Below are 20,619 nucleotides of genomic sequence, written 5' to 3'. Positions count from 1 at the left end.
TCTCTCCCCAAAAAAAAAAGAGTCTAGCTTGTCTCAAGTTGAGATCAAGACTGGACCCGTCCAGTCCGGCCTATGGGGCCTATTTTTTGGGCCCGTTTTGATAATCTGAACCGTCAATGTGTAGAACTCGTCGAGTACTATATGCCTGTAAAAAATCACGTTGATCGGATATCAATAGCTATGTGATCAAATCAGTTTTGTATTAAAAAAAATAGACGGTGAAAAAATTAACGATTAATAAAAAATTATTTTATTCACATAACTATTGATATCTGTATTCGATGAGTTCTACATATTAAACAGTTCAAATTATCAAAACGAAAACCGTAAGCGCTCACGGCCCCAACAACACGGTCCAGATCTTGGACCCACTGCCAAAAAAACAAAAACCTTGTTTCCTTCCATCCAAGGTTTTCCTGATTCGCATAAGTGTGAGAGATTTGGTCTCATCTCATCTCTCTCTGCAGACAAATTTTGGGGCTACCTACGGTCACAAACCCTAGAACTCCTCACTCATCTTCATCGCCTTTCAATTTCTAGAGAGAGAGTGTATGTTTACAGATCGGAAATGGCGGAGACCGAGACGTTTGCTTTCGAGGTTGAGATCAACCAGTTGTTGAGTCTCATCATCAACACTTTCTACAGCAATAAAGAGATCTTTCTCCGTGAACTCATTAGCAATTCCTCTGATGTAAGTCTCTCTCTCTCTCTCTCTCTCTCTCTCTCTTACATGTTGATTATTGATATTATTATTGATTTCAAGATTGATCTGGTTTGAATTGTTCGTTTTTTGTTCTCTTTGATTTAGATCCTCCTTTGTTTATGAAATTTCAAGATGTGTTGTATAGAAATCAAAGATCTATGATTTTGTATCTCATTGTTTTTGTTTAATGTTTCAATGGAATGGAAAATATGAAAATAGAATTGATATATATATATATATATATAAATTTTGTAAAAAATGTGTACTAATCTCTAGGCATTGATGTTTTTATTTATTTATATTTATCTCCCACTTTTCATGTTGTTGCACCTGGTGCTTTAGATTAATGGTATAGGTTGGTGTTGTCTATATATATATATACATATATATGGTAGATTGACCATTCTATAACAATATGATGATCCACGTTTGATTTGAGTATTTATTGTTTTAGTGTATCAGATCACCTATATTCATTTTGGGTATCGTAGTAAGATTTGTGCTTGTTTATTTGGTGAATTATTTAATATATAAGAACAAGTCTGAAAGATTCAATTGTGGTTTGGATTTGATTTTGGCAGATTTGAACAAGTCTATAAGAACAAGGCAGATTTGATTTTGGCTCTGTTCATAGCTTAATTTGTTTGTGTGTTCGAGCTCGAGCTCGTTCGTTTGTAAACGAGCTATGTTGAGCCGAGCTCGAGCTTTATAAATATCTAGCGAGCCGAGCTCGAGCGCAACTTTCATAACTCGACTCGAGCTCGAGCCGAGCCCGAACATTATCAAATTCTATCGAGCCGAGCTCGAGCTTCACAGAACTCGACTCGGCTCGTTTGTAGCCCTATCTACCAGAGCAGCTGAGCTTACAAACAAAGCTGACAAAAGGTTTGATTTATTAATGTAATTCGGTAGCTCCGAAATCTGAACCCTGCTAGTAATATTCCTCTCGATTCACAGTTAACAGTTAATGGCATCTGTGACCCCCAACGAAATGGGTTCCGGGAAACTTGTTCGTGAGAAGATCATAATCGATACAGATCCTGGTATTGGTATGTTCTCTCTCTCTCTCTCTCTCTCTCTCTCACCACTGCATAATTGTTTTCCCATTTTATTCCTTAGCTACCTGTTTCAGTGTTGAGTCAATTGGGCTTCACATCATCTCTTTCAATTCTCTCTCCCATATACCCTTTTGATATGTTGTCCCCTACTTGCAAAAATAGATAAACAGTTCAATGTGGTAGGAGTTTTTTTTTTTTTTTTTTTGTGTGTGTGTGTGTGTGTGTGTGTGTAATATAAGTGGTTTAAGTAATAAATTGATAGTTGATTTTAAATGGAAAAAAATTTTAACAGAGCATTCTATGTCAGTGGAATTCTTATATATTTCTAGTTTTTTAATTGCTTATATTATTGGGCACGAGATTTTATTTACTGAATGATTATTTTTTAACAAGAATCGATCATAAGTATTTGCATATGTGGTTGTGACAAAAATTAATCATAAACATATTATTTGACCAAAAAAAAAAAAAAAAGCAAAAAGAAAAAAGAAAAAAGAAAAAGAAGTGTCCACTAGCTCAGTTGGGATATGTGGTGGGTGCTGTCACCGCACTTGTGCCGTGACACCTCATGGGATTTGTCCCGAACTTGTTTTGATAATCTGAACCGCTTAGAATAGGGTTCGTCAAACATCTTATCCATAAAAAAATTAAAAAAAATAAAAATAAAAATAAAAGAGAGATTAATCGAATATGTGTAGCCTCATGATCAGACTTTAATTTTTTTTTTTTTTTTTTTTTGTTGATAAATGAAATTTTATTACCACAACATCAAGAAGATGCCAAAAGAATACAAAACCAAGGCCGGCAAAACGGGAGCCTAACCACTACATTATCAACAAAATCTAAGAGAGCAAATAAATCTGGATTCGCCTTTCTTGACACCCAGCTGTACAAAACACCCAAAAACCAAGCCTCTAACCGTGCAATGGATTGAGCACTATCCTGAAAAATACGTCGATTTCGCTCACCAACCACATCAAACACAAAGGCGCAATCGCCAAACCCTTCTGCCGCCGCTTCCCAACTCAACCACCCCCTAACACCACAACACATCCATGACCCGCCTAGGTTGAACCCCGACCACACCAAACAAAGAGAAAACAAGCACCCGCAAGCGAGAAGCAAACGGGCAATAGAGCAGCAAATGGTCCACTATTTCCGCATCAGGTTTTAATTGTTCTCCAAAAGATATGTCCAATTAACCTAATTTTTTTCATGAATGATTTATTCAATGAACCCTATTATATGAATGTTTTGGATCATCGAAATAGGATCGAGACATGTTCCCATGAGCTTCATAACATGGTGTTGTGCCTATAAGGGCATCTCCAACGGTTCACCAAATATTTCATCAAATTTGAATAAAAAAAGCACGAATTCCTTTATCTAATATCAGCCACTCTGACGGTGCTGTCATCAGAACACAGATCGACCGGGGGGATGATTGGGCTGACGTCCAGCAACTGTTCCAGCTTACAGAGGCAACATTCATCACTATTCTAGTCTTTGGAAACATCAACCTTCTCCTTAGTCAAGAAAGAACCACCACAAACATCCATTGATGTCCTTTTCTTAGCAGTCTCAACCCTCATACTCTGATCAATATCCATATTTAGTTCAGTTGCCAGTGCTCTCTTACTAATCTCTGACCTTATGGCTTCTACTTCAATCACATCATCACAGAGGCATCGAAGTATCTCAATTCTTACTACTACTAGTTGTTTGTAATAATCACTCTCAAATAGCTTCAAGTATCTCAATTTTTACAAAGAACTCTTTGTTGATGGATACTTTTCAATCAGAGAGAGAGAGAGGTGCTTGATAATGGAGGTTGTTGAAGAATGTCCAAAACAGAGCATAAGTGAGAGAGACAGTGAGAGTGTTCTTGATATGTGCGAATGAGTGAGAGAAGAGAGAGACATTGATGGAAGCACTTTGAAAGTCAGGGGTGAGTTTATGAAAGCACTTGAGCCTTTTATAAAAGTGCCTCATCAACCATCACAACCACCTCCTCCTCTCCTTCTTCCCCCTTCCCTCCTCACTCTACTTCCTCCCTCTCTCCTCCCTCTACCTCCTCCTCTTCTTCTTCTTCTTCTTCTTCTTCTTCTTCTTCTTCTTCTTCTTCCTATTACCCTTTTCGCTCTCCTTACTCTTCTCTCTCTTCAGAGCCCAAACCATTGGGGATTTGGGGATTTCTCTTCCAGGCCGAACATAAAGAAAGTGGTGAGTTGGGGATTTCTAAAATGGGTCATCTTTAAAAATTGAAACTTTTTGTTGTTGTTTTGTTTTGTTTTTGGGGTTTTGAAGCTCAAGTCTTTTTTGTGTGAGCTCTCGATTGTGTTTTTACCAAAATCTTTGAATATTGATCAAGTAATCTTTGGAGAGGCAAGTGGGTTTTTGAAATGAGAAGCTGTTTATGAGCTCAAAGCAATTCCATCTACTGTTCTTGGTCTGGCATTGGATGTAACTCCAACAATCCATGATCGAAATGCTCGATCTTACGCTCTAAGGGCTAGAAGGTAATGTGTAACAGCGCCCGTGTGGGCCTCATGCTACAGTTCGGACTCGATTTGTGTCACGGTTCTAAATCTGAACCAAAGAGTCCAAATCAGGCAAATCGTTTTGAGAAACAGATTTTTGAAAAAGTAGTGCCAAACATGGACTGCTTTGCCAGATACAGAGTCGCCACCTAAATATTTTTTTTATGGGAGAATTTAGGAAACCCTGACTCGGTGCCGAAGGCCACATGTCCGTCATCACCGGAGTTGTCTCGGCTCGGGAGCTTGGGTACGATCGGGGAAGGTCAGCTATGAGCACCCCCTTTCGCCCGGTCCGAAGACCGGCCTCTACTAACCGTGATATCCGTTTTTGAAAACTTTATGTGTTCTTAAACCAATTGTTAGCCTAGAATTACTATGTTATGCGCGCAGCAAACAAGTATAGACCAAATCACCCAAATTGGAACAAAACATTTCATGTTCGTTTTGAAAATGGTTTGCTACTCGTAAGTAGGCTAAAATGAAGGTTTTGCCACCTTCAAGTGGGCTTTTGGAAAAGATGGTTTTGCCACTATCTAGTGGGCTTAAAAAATCGCAGTTTTAACGCATTATCCCAATTTAAGCAATTTGACCTCCACCCACAGGCATTCAAGCAGTTATATCACATAAGCAGCTAGCCTCATGGTAATCATACTGTCATGGCAACACTCACACGCATGCGATATGCTAAAGCATAAAAGCTTACCTCGTGCTCCGTGCCAAAACAGTAAACTAGTTAGCAAACATGCATGTCCTAGTTCATGTTAAAAGTGGCTAATGCATCACATGCAAAATGCGATCTAGGCAGGCTCGGCTAGCCCTAAACATGGCATATGAAATGCGATCAACTATCACATAGTCAATTTTTGAATTGAAGTACGAATGCAGTTAGCGTGATGTACCGAGCCTAATGCATGTCAACAAATGCATGAATGCACGCATGCATAGCATAAGGTATGCTAAAATAAATATGCCCTAATCTACCATCATAAGCAGGTAAATAAAAGGGAGAAAGAAGTGGGGGTTGGAAGACATACACACACGCACCCACACTTATTACAGACTTGCCCTCGCTCGGAGGGACCGAATAAATATTACAAATTAATTAACTACGCAAGCTAATTAATATTACAAATTAACTAATTTAATTAACAAATTAAATAAATTAATTGAAACAGGAAAACGCCTCGGGAAGCGCGCCGCCATGCGCAAGCTGCCTCTGTTTTCCTTCTTTCACTCCTCTGGAGACTGTCAAAACCTCAGGGTTGCATCCCTAGGCACTGGGGAGTACCACCGGCTGAGTGGAATCACCACCGGCACTGGTATATGTCCATCGGCACAAAATTGAATCTGCCGGCAGAGAAAAGGTTGCCGGCCGGCACCTTACACTGCCGGTCGGCAAAGAAAGTCTGCTGGACCTGCAATTCACAGCAACAGAGGGCAAAACGAGGCATGGCAGCGCAATTCAAGGCATGTATGCATCGACCATATCCCTTATCATTGTAACGACTCAAAGGGACATGTGCCTCGGTTCCCGGACCACCAATCACGCATTTCCATGCATGATGGCCCAAAGAACCAAGTATGCAACTTTGATTTCAAATGTATGCAAACCAATCAAACAAAACTCCCAATCCCTATCACCCAAGTCAAGGGACAAGGAATGCATGCAAGATGCAATGCAACTTAGGCATACAAGCTAAGAATGCAACATGGCATGGCAAGGCACTTATGCAAGCATACAAGCATACATATGGCAATGCAAATAGATGGAAAGATGGACTTATACATGAATTAGGCAGCTCTAGTTAGGCCCAAAACAGTGGCCAATGGAAGAAGGTGAAGTGCCTCGAAATGCGTGCGCACGGGCACGCAAACCGAGGCAATGGCATATGCAATGCAATGGCTAAAACGGCATATAGAATGCAACATGGACTTATACTAACATGAGAGAGCCTCAGCCACACTCACATGAGAGGCCGATGGATGAAAATGAAGTGCCTCGAAATGCGTGCACACGGGCACGCAAACCGAGGCAATGGCATGCGCAATGTAAATGACATGAAAACATGATATGGGCTTATACCAACATGAGTGAGCCTCAGCCACACTCACATAGGATGCCGGCGGATGAAAATAGGACTCTCGAAGTACGTGCACGCGTGCACGCAAACCGAGGACCGAACCTACGGCACGGAATGCCACTCTAACAAGACATGGCAAGATGATATGCTAGCATGCAAATTTCAGAAGCTAAACATGACCCGAAACAGCCCCGAATCATGGCAAAATGGCACCCGATGCATGACATGCGACCCGAAATGCAAAATTAGGCATACACAATGGCCTACAGCTATACAAAGCATGCACAATATGGACATGGAGCATGAAGACAGAAGCAAGGCAGCCTCAAAATTAGCATTTTTCTAGTACAAAACATGGCCAAACAGCAAGCAAAGACGGGGCAAAATTAGTATGCGAAAATGGCCCTAAACATGAGATTATGAAGCAACTCACAGCTGCAAACCCCAAATGGGTTAGGACCCTTCAACAACATTGAAGAGGGACCAAAAATAAGCACTTTCACAGAACTGTAAAAACCTCAAAAACAAAAGCATGGTAGGCTAACAAAACATGCAAGAAAACGGACCAAAAGGTGGCCAAAGAGGCAAGTGGCATATGCAATGCCCAAACTGAAAAATTCCCTTCTACAACATTGAAGAGGGACCAAAAATATGATGTTTTTCAGTAGATGACAAGGCTCGAAAACAGATACAAGCATGGCAAACAATTTATGCAAGATTAAGGCCACAAGAGGGCTATAACATGAAGTACACAAAATATTCATCAAATAGCCAAAGACCCTTAATGAAACATGACAAGGGGGTCAAAATATGGCCACTTTAAGTTCGGACCAAGCCACAAAAACAGAAGAAAAACAGGCTAATAAATTATGCAAAAAAGGGGGCCAAAGAGGGCTACAATGGCAAGTGGTACATGGAGATCCCAAACAAGGATGAGCCCTTCTTCAATGTTGAAGAAGGGCTCAAAATAAGCCTATTCACAGTTTATAACATGCTCCAAAACAGATTACACATGGGCCAAAAATACTATGCAAAAATGATGGCATACAAAGGTGTAAAGAGGCAAGTGCAAAATGGAGGTCTCAAATAGGGTAGGACCCTTAATGAAAGATGAAATACAGCTCAAAAAAAGGCTACTTTCAGTTTTGGCCGGAGCTCAAATATACAAGAAACTATGGCTTAGATATGATGCAAGAATAGGCTAGAAAAGGGAAGAAAAGGAGCTCACCCTTGTAGACCAAGTCTTGACAGCCTCTTGGCTTGAGTTGCAGCACTCCTAGCTCTGAAAATCAGCCTCAAGCTTCTGGAATGGATGATGGAAGCCTTGTGCTATGAGTTGGTGTGTAAATAGCCAAGGATCATGGACTTTTTAGCTTTGAAGAGGGGGGGGTGAATGTATAGATATAGGCTTGTATCTATATGGTGCCTCAGCTGGTTTCTTTTTCTTCTCACCTAGTATAAGGAAGAAGAGGGCTTCCTTTATAGAGCCAAGGGAGTAAGACTTCTCTTAGAAGCTTCAAAACCAAGAGCCAAGATCCTCCATACACGTGTATGGAGGATCCAGTCTGTGCCCTCCAGCTGGCACAGCTGGAATCCACTCAATCTGCAGAATGCTCCGGAAGGTCGTCGGCTAGCAAAAAAGGCCGGTCGGCTACTTTAACCTGCCGGTCGGCACAATAAATTGCCGGCCGGCACAAACAGAGTGCCGATGGGTGGCCGGTGAGGTCAAAAAAGTGCCGGTGGATGTCCAGATTGAAGCCCCGGAAGTTAGTTTTCCAATGGCGCAAACCTTGCATTAAAATTCGTTCTGTGCAAAAAGTTATGCCCTTTTCCGTGAAGCCGCGCAGATTCGATCCAACCGGGATGATGCCCGACTTCAACTGATCATATCTCCCCCACCCGGACTTGGCTCTAGGAGATTCTTGAGTGCAAAATGAAGCCTCGGAAGTAAGCTTTCCGATGGTGGTGGCCCCATAGCTAAACTCCAAGTGTACAGACAGATAAGCCCGATTCAGCGAGGGCTGCTCGACTCGCTTCTACCCGGATTCATGCCGAACTTCTCCCAAATTAGTTTTCTCCTCTCCTTTCCTCTCTTCTTCAACTCCAAACTCCAAACTCCTAAACCAAGTGTTTTGAAGGATTTGCCTCTCTCCTTGCCGAAGAAACTGAACATTTCCCCTGCACACCTGTCTCCACCAAGTAAACCATCAGTAATGCCCAAGTCTTAAGGGCGGTCAAAAATGGGGTGTCTACAGTTGCCCCTCTTTGACAGAACTCGAAAGTCATAACAATGACGGGAGTGAATGTCAAAGCCCCGAGACGACCCATTTTTGACAAGGCCGAAGACTTGGACAAACAAACAAAATACAAATGAATGAATGGTTGTGCCCGCAGGCTGCCTACGTATCCCTTTGCAAGGAATCAAACCAGCGTAGTTCAAAGGCAGGATGCAAATGATATGAAAGGAGACTTTGACGATTGGACTTATACGCTACGCGAAGCCGGTTTGTATTCAAAACAATGTAATGTACTAACAAGTACAAGTGAGGTGCGCAAGATAGCGCGATAGGATGCATGCAAAATGCAAGTAAGGTGCACAAAACAGTGCGATGCGCAAGAAAGCGCGAGTGATTTGAAATGCACAAGGCAGTGCGAGTGAGGTGAAATGCACAAGAAAGTGCGATTGAGATGCGCGAAATAGCGCGAAATGTAAACTGCACAAAACAGTGCGATGCGCAAAATAGCGCGAATGATAAACTGCACAAAACAGTGCGATTGAGGTGCGCAAAATAGCGCGAATGTAAACTGCACAAAACAGTGCGATGCGCAAAATAGCGCGAATGATAAACTGCACAAAACAGTGCGATTGAGGTGCGCAAAATAGCGCGAATGTAAACTGCACAAAACAGTGCGATGCGCAAAATAGCGCGAACACATGCAATGCACAAACAAGTGCAATTGAGGTGCGCAAGATAGCGCGAACAAATGCAATGCACAAAATAGTGCGATGCGCAAAATAGCGCGAAGGAAATGTGATGCACAAAACAGTGTGATGCGCAAAATAGCGCGAAGAAAATACAATGCACTAACAAGTGCAAGTAAGGTGCGCAAGATAGCGCGAACAAATGCAATGCACAAAATAGTGCGATGCGCAAAATAGCGCGAAGGAAATGTGATGCACAAAACAGTGCGATGCGCAAAATAGCGCGAAGAAAATACAATGCACTAACAAGTGCAAGTAAGGTGCGCAAGATAGCGCGAACAAATGCAATGCACAAAATAGTGCGATGCGTAAAATAGCGCGAAGGAAATGTTATGCACAAAATAGTGCGATGCGCAAAATAGCGCGAAGAAAATACAATGCACTAACAAGTGCAAGTAAGGTGCGCAAGATAGCGCGAACAAATGCAATGCACAAAATAGTGCGATGCGCAAAATAGCGCGAAGGAAATGTAATGCACAAAACAGTGCGATGCGCAAAATAGCGCGAAGAAAATACAATGCACTAACAAGTGCAAGTAAGGTGCGCATGATAGCGCGAGTGAATGCATGTTCTATGCAAATGAGGTGCATTTTCTATGCAAATATGGAAGAGTGCATTTTCTATGCAAAAGATACGAACATTTTCTATGCAAGAGATACGAGCATTTTTTATGCAAGAAACAGGAGCATATTCTATGCAATATTGAAAGCAAATTCTATGCAGAATCGAAAGCAAGCATATTCTGTGCATGAATCATAACGATATGCGGCACGCATGTCACAGAAGTGTATACGAAAGTGCACATTCTATGCAACGGAAGGGTATCAAACACGTACTCTGGTGCCTCCGATTTACCTTTCGGAGGACTTTGTAATACGCTTAGCTCAAAAGGGGACACCCTGTTTATGTTGGCAAGAGATAACATCTGCTGCTGCTTTAATTGCCATTCTGACTTGAAGCAGGCTTACACTTGGGGTCGAGATACACTCATACTCCAGAGAGATGGTGAGGCCTGAGAAGGTGCACCTGGAATGCAGTCTCGGATCTTGCCAAAGCTGGAACACCCTAAGATGCTCCGAATTTTCCTTTTTCTTTTGCTTTGCAGTCTGGAACCTACATAGCTTCAGATAGGTCCTTGTTCTACTGTTCACACTTATCGGGGGTGGACCCTGCAGTTTTATGAAAGAACAAATACTGTTTTGCACAAATGTGGAGAATGGCACAGCACTCTGAGCACAAGATGATTTTTTTTGGAAATTGAGAAATGAGTTCTTAACCGGGTATTGAGCCGACGACTGGCCACAGCCAAAACGACTCGACAAGGGAAAAACAAAGGTAAACAACCTAAACACATCGAGTAACACTCGAAGCGACTCAAAACAAGAATCGAGACAGACAAAATAAAAACACAAGACTCAAATGTGCACATGGAGCCTGTTTCCCCGGGTATTGTTTCCCACCCTTTCTCATTTGTGATTCTCACATCGCTCGGCCCTCAGGCTCTGTTTTTCTGAAAAAGCCCTTTTCTCACTTTTTCTCTCAACGCACATCTCTCTATTCTTTAATCTCTCATTTTTCATCCCTCCCCAGGGTGGTTGATGAATAAACAGGAAGTTGCGGGTTCTGGCTCCAAGCATTCTGCTAGATTCTCTTCTTCTGCTCACAATAGTGAACTTTCTCCCACAGAGGGGATGCGATGCGGCTGGATGTGCAGCGACGATGCTCTTACTGGGGAGTTTGGACGTGATTAGATCTGTCCAAACAAAGGAGTGGAATATCTTGATCCGTTCCCGTTCGTGCTTCGCGCTTGGCTTGATACCTCGTTGCGTAGAGGATGTGAGAGCCTTCTGCCCTTTTGCGGTCAGCTTCAGTGGTGCCCTTTTCTGGCAGGTAGAGTGCCCTTCTTGGCAAGTATGTTGAAAATGGGGAAAAGACAGGAAGCCTGACTCAATTGTGCCCCTAGTTCATCATTTTGACCATTTTTTATTTTGTTTTCTACGAAAACAATTTTGACCAATATGAGAGTTAGATTAACATACTTGTTCGATTTTTGATTTGAAAATCATGCAAGTCAGGCTATGAGCACTGAAAATTTTCCTTTTTTGGGTCCAAGAAATGGTCCAGTTTTTGGAAAAGATGGAACAATTTTCGAGAAAAGTAGTCAGCTTCAGTAAAAATTCTCAAAAACTATTTTTGCAAACGGCCAATGCTTAACAAGCACGGAACCTACTCTTGAGACGCACAACCTCGGATCTGGATAAAATTGCCCCCTTGCTCGAAGAGAGCTACATGGCAACGGAACGTTGCCCCTTGTTTGCACGGCACCGCAGCGCATTGAATGGCAACAGAAAGTTGCCCCTTGTCTGAATGGCCCCGTAGCGTATTGTAATCAGTCCTCAGAGCGATGATTGCAACCGAACTCCCGGATACAGAAAAGACAAAGATGACTAGAACCATCACATGGACACAAGTTGAATTTGAAGTATTTTACGGCTGGACTTCAGAATGAAGTTGCCTACGTATCCCAAACATGGGAATCAAGCCTTACGTAGTTCCGGGGTTAAGGTACACTCGGGTATTAACCTCTCCTTTTTAGGCTCTAACTTTTGCCAAGGCGCCCGATGCGGGTTTTCGACCTTGCGAGCTTTGTTTTTCTTTTCTTTTCAATTCTTTTCATTTCTTTTTGATTTTTTTGTTTTTTGCATTTTCTTCATTCCATTTTCTTTTGCATTTTTCTCCTTCTTTTTTTTTGTTCTTTTTTTTTTCTTTTTCTTGCTCTAACTTTTGCCTGGGTCGCCCTTCCGGGTTTTCGGCCCAGCGAGCCTCTCAAGGGTAAAAGTGTAGCTTGGTCCATGCCAAATGGTTTTGAGATCCTAAAATCATCTGAATCCAGGAGAATGGCTGCTGATTTGCAAGAGGACTCATCTTCAGCTCTTTGATCGTGTCTGATATCTTTGCCCCTAGTTCGAGGGGTACTTCCGTTCCAGCTTTGCAAGCTCATTCTGATCTTCTGATCTTTTTGATCTGACTTTCCTGGCCTCTTGTTCGAGGGCTGCTTCAAATCTGGCCACACAGGCCTCACATCGTAGTTGGCCGTTGAACCTTCTGAATTCAAGTTCAAGGTTTGGGAGCGAAGGGGTTGAGTTTCGAGGCTGAGGGCGATCCTAGGCTGCACAATCTCAAGAGCGATTCCACACAGGTCTTCGCAGGACCGCGCAAAACATTTTGTTTTTGAAAGTTTTTAAGAAAGCGACGGATCGCTCGTGCTGAAGACAGTGTGGGACCAATCTGGATCAAGTGAGGATCCTTCTCAGTACTCACATTAACAAGCATGATCTCGATCATTAAGGGCTTTGCATGCCTCTCTTTCTCTCAATTGATTAAATTTTGCAAAACCCAAGGAATTTTTTTCCTCTTTGTTTTTATCACAATGTTTCGAAAAAAGTTTTGGAAAACTTAGGTCATTACAATGACTTCAAAGGCACAGAAAAGGCAGGCGAAGAGCACTGTCATGTCATTCAAACTTCTGGCACAACTGGCACACGGCAGAAACAAACACAAGAGTATGAAAATTGCTGCTGTTTCATTCAAATCTGTTGGCATAACTGGCTCCAAGGCAGAAACAGACTCAAAATAAGGCAAAAAGACAAACGCAAAACAAGATAGTGATGTCCGAGGTAACACCCCCGGAATCACCCGACTCTTAACAAAACAGGAGTGACTCGATACAACAAGACAGACCTGAAACAAAAAGACTGACTCAAAACAAACTCAAAACAACACAACAAGACTGACCCAATACCCAAGTCAGAAAGTACCAAAGCTAGTGTTCGCACATTGCTCAAAACTGTGCGTGTCAAACGCCACATCTGAAGTAAACTGAACGCCGCCCGCAGGTGGTTCATCCCCCGATCGCACCGCATTATCCCCCAGGTTCACTGATCCAATGACGATAGACTTTGTTGAGTTGGTGCGATGATGACCTTATTGTCAATCAGATCTTGTATTTCGTGGCGAAGACGGAAACAACCATCAGTGACATGGCCGACTTGCTGATGAAAGGCACAGTACCTGGTCGGATCATGGGAGGAAGGAAGTCTATCTGGCAGTGGTCGCGGCTCTAAGGGTTTCAAATTTCCCTCTCTAATCAAGATCCTAAAGGCCGCTGATAGAGACATGTACAGTGGTGCGAACACCCTCTGGCCTCGAGGTGGATATTTTGAGGTTTGTGGATTTTTACTGGGCGCACCAGCAAAGGGATTGGCAGGCGTTGACTGGGTTTGCTGATCGTTTCCGAGCATGGGATTAGGGTTGAAGGGAACATTCCTAGTACAAAGGCCCTTCTCCCGGCTTGCCCCTTGATTCAGACTGCTCTCATTCTGAATGGCAAAAGTGTCATCCACAGTTTTTGTAACAATTGCGAGGACTTGCTCTTTGTTTAGTCCCTCAGCTTTCAAAGCCTCAATATCCCACCGAAGGTGTTCATGGGGACCAATGCCTGCCCCTACCTTGTTCTTACCACTTGCCTCCACTTTGCTAAAAGATTGGCCTTCTCCCAATGCAGCCCGTCCTGAGGAGCCTTTTGACATGAACTCCCTGGTATGTGATGCGGTTGATGACGGGGCCAAAATTCCAAAGGCCAGATCTGCCACAGTTCTCTGAAGATCTTCGATCATTTTCATCAGCTCAGAAGTAGTGGGTTCATGGGTTTGAGATAATTGGGGTTCAGATGCACCCATCATGCATAAGTTCATGCTTTCCGGGATAAACACCTCAGGCTTGGGTAGATGGGCCGGGGTGATGTATATGCTGGGGTCAAAGGTGGACAGCAGTATGTGGATGTGATTGAGGTAGGCGGGAGATGTTTGGTCGTTAGGGTCTGAAGGTGGAGCTATCGTCCGGTTGTCGATGAGATTCTGGACCTCATGACGAAGGCGGTAGCAACGGTCGGTGCCATGACCGCGCTGCTGATGGTACACACAGTACTTGGCGGGGTTATGTCTGGCTGGGAGTGGGTTGGGAAGAGGTTGAGGATCGAGGGGTTTGAGATGCCCTTTTTCCATCAAGGCTTTTAGTGTGCTAGTCAGGCTCATATAGAGGGGGGTGAAAGTTCTACCATGAGTTCGGGCTGGGCCAGTTGTTTGTAGGCTCGGTTTGGCAAAAGGGTCGGCTGTGGCGACGGTATTGATTTCGGTGGGTTTGGGAATAGCACTACTACCAGCGTTGGTACTCCTTGAAATCACCTTCCTTGTCAGTTCCCTTGTCCTGGGAATGATCCCGCTGTTGAACGCATTCTCGACTTGAACCCCCAGTTCATGCAAACTTTTGAAAGTGAATAGTGGAGCGACTATCAACTTTTGCAACATATCATGCTCGAGGTTTCGGACCATCATCTGCACTTGATCCTTCTCAGAAGGGCGACGATCTGTCATTTGTGCTGCCTTTGCTCTCCACCTTGCAATGAATTCCACAAAAGGCTCTGTTGGGTTTTGGCGAGTTGCTTCAAGCTCTTGGATGGTCATTTCAACTTGGGTATTGTAGGAATACTGATCGACAAAGGCCTCAGCCAGTTCTTCCCAGTTTTGCTTCACTGTATCCTCCAATTTGGTATACCAAGTGGCTGCCACACCCGACAGGGTTCTTCCATACAAAGAGAGTTTCTGTGGCTTAGTCAGACCCATCGGCTTCAGGATATCTAAGAAAAGTCGGATATGCACCATTGGATCTCCAGACCCGTCGAAACGGTCGATATATGGCATTTTGAATCTGTCTGGGAGCCGGATGGAAGCCTCGGTGTGCCCATCCTCAATGCCAGGAATGGAGTTAAGGCCCTGTGCCTTTTTGAATTGCTTCTCAAGGTTTGCAATTTTCACTGCAGTCGGTTTGAACTCATCAACATCAAGGGAATAAAGCCTCTCATTAGGCTGTACCAGGGGTCTGAGCACCTGAGCTTGAGTCAACCTTTCTCGAGGATTCGGACACTGCAAATCTTCAACTGGCGGAAGTGGGTCAAAGTTTGGCTGGGGTCCCAAAGCTGGATGTGAGGCAGATGCCCCAGATGGACGTTGCATTTCAATACTGGTCTCAGCCTGCATGGCAGTTCCCTGATTTAACGCTGCTATCACGGCCACAAATTCTTCTGAACCCTGTGCCATCATGGTCTGCTGAGTCCGAACAAAGGTGATGTGGCTGGTGACTGTCGGATCAGATGAACCAATGAGCCCTGTTTGGCCCTTCTTTGCCTTGCCTCGGCAAAAGAACACTGGTTGCCCTTGAATTGAATTTCTGACCTAACAAAGTCTATCAGCACTTGTCCAATGTACCCGGGGGATATCGGAGCCTTCTGAAGCTATAGTTCCAGGACTACCTTGCAAAAGAGAAAACAGACAGCATCTCAGCTCGGATATGATCATAGTGGAATGACTGTGCTCAACACTGATCACTGTTCCCCCAAATATCTGTCCCAAAATTGATACCCTCAGGTAAAACTGATTCCCCAAATACTAATGCCCACGGGCCTGATGCCCAAACTTGCAAACTGAAATATGCATTCCTATAGAGATACACTCTAAAAGCACATAGCAAGTAAAAAGAGCCAAAACACCCCTATGTTGGGGTAGGGTTTCCCTGTCCTATTTTGTCAGGAGCTAGGGTTTCACTACGCACGCAGTGGTTTCAAACAACCTATAATCGGGTAAGCAACCTGTCCTAGCTTGGAATGGTCACTATGGATTCCGAATATGCACTAGGTCGAATGGTCAAAAAGGGTGCCCCGGTAAAACCGGGGTTTGTGTTCCCATGCTGTCAGAGCCCATAGCCGGTCAGCCTTATGGACATGTCTTGACAAGACAAGCCTCCGGCAAACCGTTCAGGAATGGCAGATGGCAAACACTGTGTTCCTAGGCGCACCAATGCACATGCAATGCAAAGAAACACATAAATGAGATCAAAACAGGATATCACGAGTTCAAGTCAAGCTCTCTAAAATCCCCAGCAGAGTCGCCAGAAACTGTAACAGCGCCCGTGTGGGCCTCATGCTACAGTTCGGACTCGATTTGTGTCACGGTTCTAAATCTGAACCAAAGAGTCCAAATCAGGCAAATCGTTTTGAGAAACAGATTTTTGAAAAAGTAGTGCCAAACATGGACTGCTTTGCCAGATACAGAGTCGCCACCTAAATATTTTTTTTATGGGAGAATTTAGGAAACCCTGACTCGGTGCCGAAGGCCACATGTCCGTCATCACCGGAGTTGTCTCGGCTCGGGAGCTTGGGTACGATCGGGGAAGGTCAGCTATGAGCACCCCCTTTCGCCCGGTCCGAAGACCGGCCTCTACTAACCGTGATATCCGTTTTTGAAAACTTTATGTGTTCTTAAACCAATTGTTAGCCTAGAATTACTATGTTATGCGCGCAGCAAACAAGTATAGACCAAATCACCCAAATTGGAACAAAACATTTCATGTTCGTTTTGAAAATGGTTTGCTACTCGTAAGTAGGCTAAAATGAAGGTTTTGCCACCTTCAAGTGGGCTTTTGGAAAAGATGGTTTTGCCACTATCTAGTGGGCTTAAAAAATCGCAGTTTTAACGCATTATCCCAATTTAAGCAATTTGACCTCCACCCACAGGCATTCAAGCAGTTATATCACATAAGCAGCTAGCCTCATGGTAATCATACTGTCATGGCAACACTCACACGCATGCGATATGCTAAAGCATAAAAGCTTACCTCGTGCTCCGTGCCAAAACAGTAAACTAGTTAGCAAACATGCATGTCCTAGTTCATGTTAAAAGTGGCTAATGCATCACATGCAAAATGCGATCTAGGCAGGCTCGGCTAGCCCTAAACATGGCATATGAAATGCGATCAACTATCACATAGTCAATTTTTGAATTGAAGTACGAATGCAGTTAGCGTGATGTACCGAGCCTAATGCATGTCAACAAATGCATGAATGCACGCATGCATAGCATAAGGTATGCTAAAATAAATATGCCCTAATCTACCATCATAAGCAGGTAAATAAAAGGGAGAAAGAAGTGGGGGTTGGAAGACATACACACACGCACCCACACTTATTACAGACTTGCCCTCGCTCGGAGGGACCGAATAAATATTACAAATTAATTAACTACGCAAGCTAATTAATATTACAAATTAACTAATTTAATTAACAAATTAAATAAATTAATTGAAACAGGAAAACGCCTCGGGAAGCGCGCCGCCATGCGCAAGCTGCCTCTGTTTTCCTTCTTTCACTCCTCTGGAGACTGTCAAAATCTCAGGGTTGCATCCCTAGGCACTGGGGAGTACCACCGGCTGAGTGGAATCACCACCGGCACTGGTATATGTCCATCGGCACAAAATTGAATCTGCCGGCAGAGAAAAGGTTGCCGGCCGGCACCTTACACTGCCGGTCGGCAAAGAAAGTCTGCTGGACCTGCAATTCACAGCAACAGAGGGCAAAACGAGGCATGGCAGCGCAATTCAAGGCATGTATGCATCGACCATATCCCTTATCATTGTAACGACTCAAAGGGACATGTGCCTCGGTTCCCGGACCACCAATCACGCATTTCCATGCATGATGGCCCAAAGAACCAAGTATGCAACTTTGATTTCAAATGTATGCAAACCAATCAAACAAAACTCCCAATCCCTATCACCCAAGTCAAGGGACAAGGAATGCATGCAAGATGCAATGCAACTTAGGCATACAAGCTAAGAATGCAACATGGCATGGCAAGGCACTTATGCAAGCATACAAGCATACATATGGCAATGCAAATAGATGGAAAGATGGACTTATACATGAATTAGGCAGCTCTAGTTAGGCCCAAAACAGTGGCCAATGGAAGAAGGTGAAGTGCCTCGAAATGCGTGCGCACGGGCACGCAAACCGAGGCAATGGCATATGCAATGCAATGGCTAAAACGGCATATAGAATGCAACATGGACTTATACTAACATGAGAGAGCCTCAGCCACACTCACATGAGAGGCCGATGGATGAAAATGAAGTGCCTCGAAATGCGTGCACACGGGCACGCAAACCGAGGCAATGGCATGCGCAATGTAAATGACATGAAAACATGATATGGGCTTATACCAACATGAGTGAGCCTCAGCCACACTCACATAGGATGCCGGCGGATGAAAATAGGACTCTCGAAGTACGTGCACGCGTGCACGCAAACCGAGGACCGAACCTACGGCACGGAATGCCACTCTAACAAGACATGGCAAGATGATATGCTAGCATGCAAATTTCAGAAGCTAAACATGACCCGAAACAGCCCCGAATCATGGCAAAATGGCACCCGATGCATGACATGCGACCCGAAATGCAAAATTAGGCATACACAATGGCCTACAGCTATACAAAGCATGCACAATATGGACATGGAGCATGAAGACAGAAGCAAGGCAGCCTCAAAATTAGCATTTTTCTAGTACAAAACATGGCCAAACAGCAAGCAAAGACGGGGCAAAATTAGTATGCGAAAATGGCCCTAAACATGAGATTATGAAGCAACTCACAGCTGCAAACCCCAAATGGGTTAGGACCCTTCAACAACATTGAAGAGGGACCAAAAATAAGCACTTTCACAGAACTGTAAAAACCTCAAAAACAAAAGCATGGTAGGCTAACAAAACATGCAAGAAAACGGACCAAAAGGTGGCCAAAGAGGCAAGTGGCATATGCAATGCCCAAACTGAAAAATTCCCTTCTACAACATTGAAGAGGGACCAAAAATATGATGTTTTTCAGTAGATGACAAGGCTCGAAAACAGATACAAGCATGGCAAACAATTTATGCAAGATTAAGGCCACAAGAGGGCTATAACATGAAGTACACAAAATATTCATCAAATAGCCAAAGACCCTTAATGAAACATGACAAGGGGGTCAAAATATGGCCACTTTAAGTTCGGACCAAGCCACAAAAACAGAAGAAAAACAGGCTAATAAATTATGCAAAAAAGGGGGCCAAAGAGGGCTACAATGGCAAGTGGTACATGGAGATCCCAAACAAGGATGAGCCCTTCTTCAATGTTGAAGAAGGGCTCAAAATAAGCCTATTCACAGTTTATAACATGCTCCAAAACAGATTACACATGGGCCAAAAATACTATGCAAAAATGATGGCATACAAAGGTGTAAAGAGGCAAGTGCAAAATGGAGGTCTCAAATAGGGTAGGACCCTTAATGAAAGATGAAATACAGCTCAAAAAAAGGCTACTTTCAGTTTTGGCCGGAGCTCAAATATACAAGAAACTATGGCTTAGATATGATGCAAGAATAGGCTAGAAAAGGGAAGAAAAGGAGCTCACCCTTGTAGACCAAGTCTTGACAGCCTCTTGGCTTGAGTTGCAGCACTCCTAGCTCTGAAAATCAGCCTCAAGCTTCTGGAATGGATGATGGAAGCCTTGTGCTATGAGTTGGTGTGTAAATAGCCAAGGATCATGGACTTTTTAGCTTTGAAGAGGGGGGGGTGAATGTATAGATATAGGCTTGTATCTATATGGTGCCTCAGCTGGTTTCTTTTTCTTCTCACCTAGTATAAGGAAGAAGAGGGCTTTCTTTATAGAGCCAAGGGAGTAAGACTTCTCTTAGAAGCTTCAAAACCAAGAGCCAAGATCCTCCATACACGTGTATGGAGGATCCAGTCTGTGCCCTCCAGCTGGCACAGCTGGAATCCACTCAATCTGCAGAATGCTCCGGAAGGTCGTCGGCTAGCAAAAAAGGCCGGTCGGCTACTTTAACCTGCCGGTCGGCACAATAAATTGCCGGCCGGCACAAACAGAGTGCCGATGGGTGGCCGGTGAGGTCAAAAAAGTGCCGGTGGATGTCCAGATTGAAGCCCCGGAAGTTAGTTTTCCAATGGCGCAAACCTTGCATTAAAATTCGTTCTGTGCAAAAAGTTATGCCCTTTTCCGTGAAGCCGCGCAGATTCGATCCAACCGGGATGATGCCCGACTTCAACTGATCATATCTCCCCCACCCGGACTTGGCTCTAGGAGATTCTTGAGTGCAAAATGAAGCCTCGGAAGTAAGCTTTCCGATGGTGGTGGCCCCATAGCTAAACTCCAAGTGTACAGACAGATAAGCCCGATTCAGCGAGGGCTGCTCGACTCGCTTCTACCCGGATTCATGCCGAACTTCTCCCAAATTAGTTTTCTCCTCTCCTTTCCTCTCTTCTTCAACTCCAAACTCCTAAACCAAGTGTTTTGAAGGATTTGCCTCTCTCCTT

The 20,619-nt window shown here is 43.8% G+C and overlaps 1 protein-coding gene across 1 annotated transcript in view; it reads left to right on the top strand.

Moving 5' to 3' along the window:
* Positions 1-416: 416 nt before the first annotated feature.
* Positions 417-20,619, top strand: part of LOC114276766 (uridine nucleosidase 1) — a 31,858-nt gene continuing 11,655 nt past the window's right edge. Inside the window, 2 exon segments of the mRNA XM_082891798.1 lie at positions 417-691; positions 1,285-1,752. Coding sequence (XP_082747924.1) covers positions 1,671-1,752 — 82 coding nt within the window. The 5' untranslated portion in view covers positions 417-691; positions 1,285-1,670.

This window comes from Camellia sinensis, chromosome 10 (genome assembly GCF_055761805.1).
Source record: "Camellia sinensis isolate YWXY chromosome 10, ASM5576180v1, whole genome shotgun sequence".
NCBI classification, from domain to species: Eukaryota; Viridiplantae; Streptophyta; class Magnoliopsida; order Ericales; family Theaceae; genus Camellia; species Camellia sinensis.
Note: the sequence above shows the minus strand (reverse complement) of the source record. Positions and strands in the feature narration are given on the sequence as shown.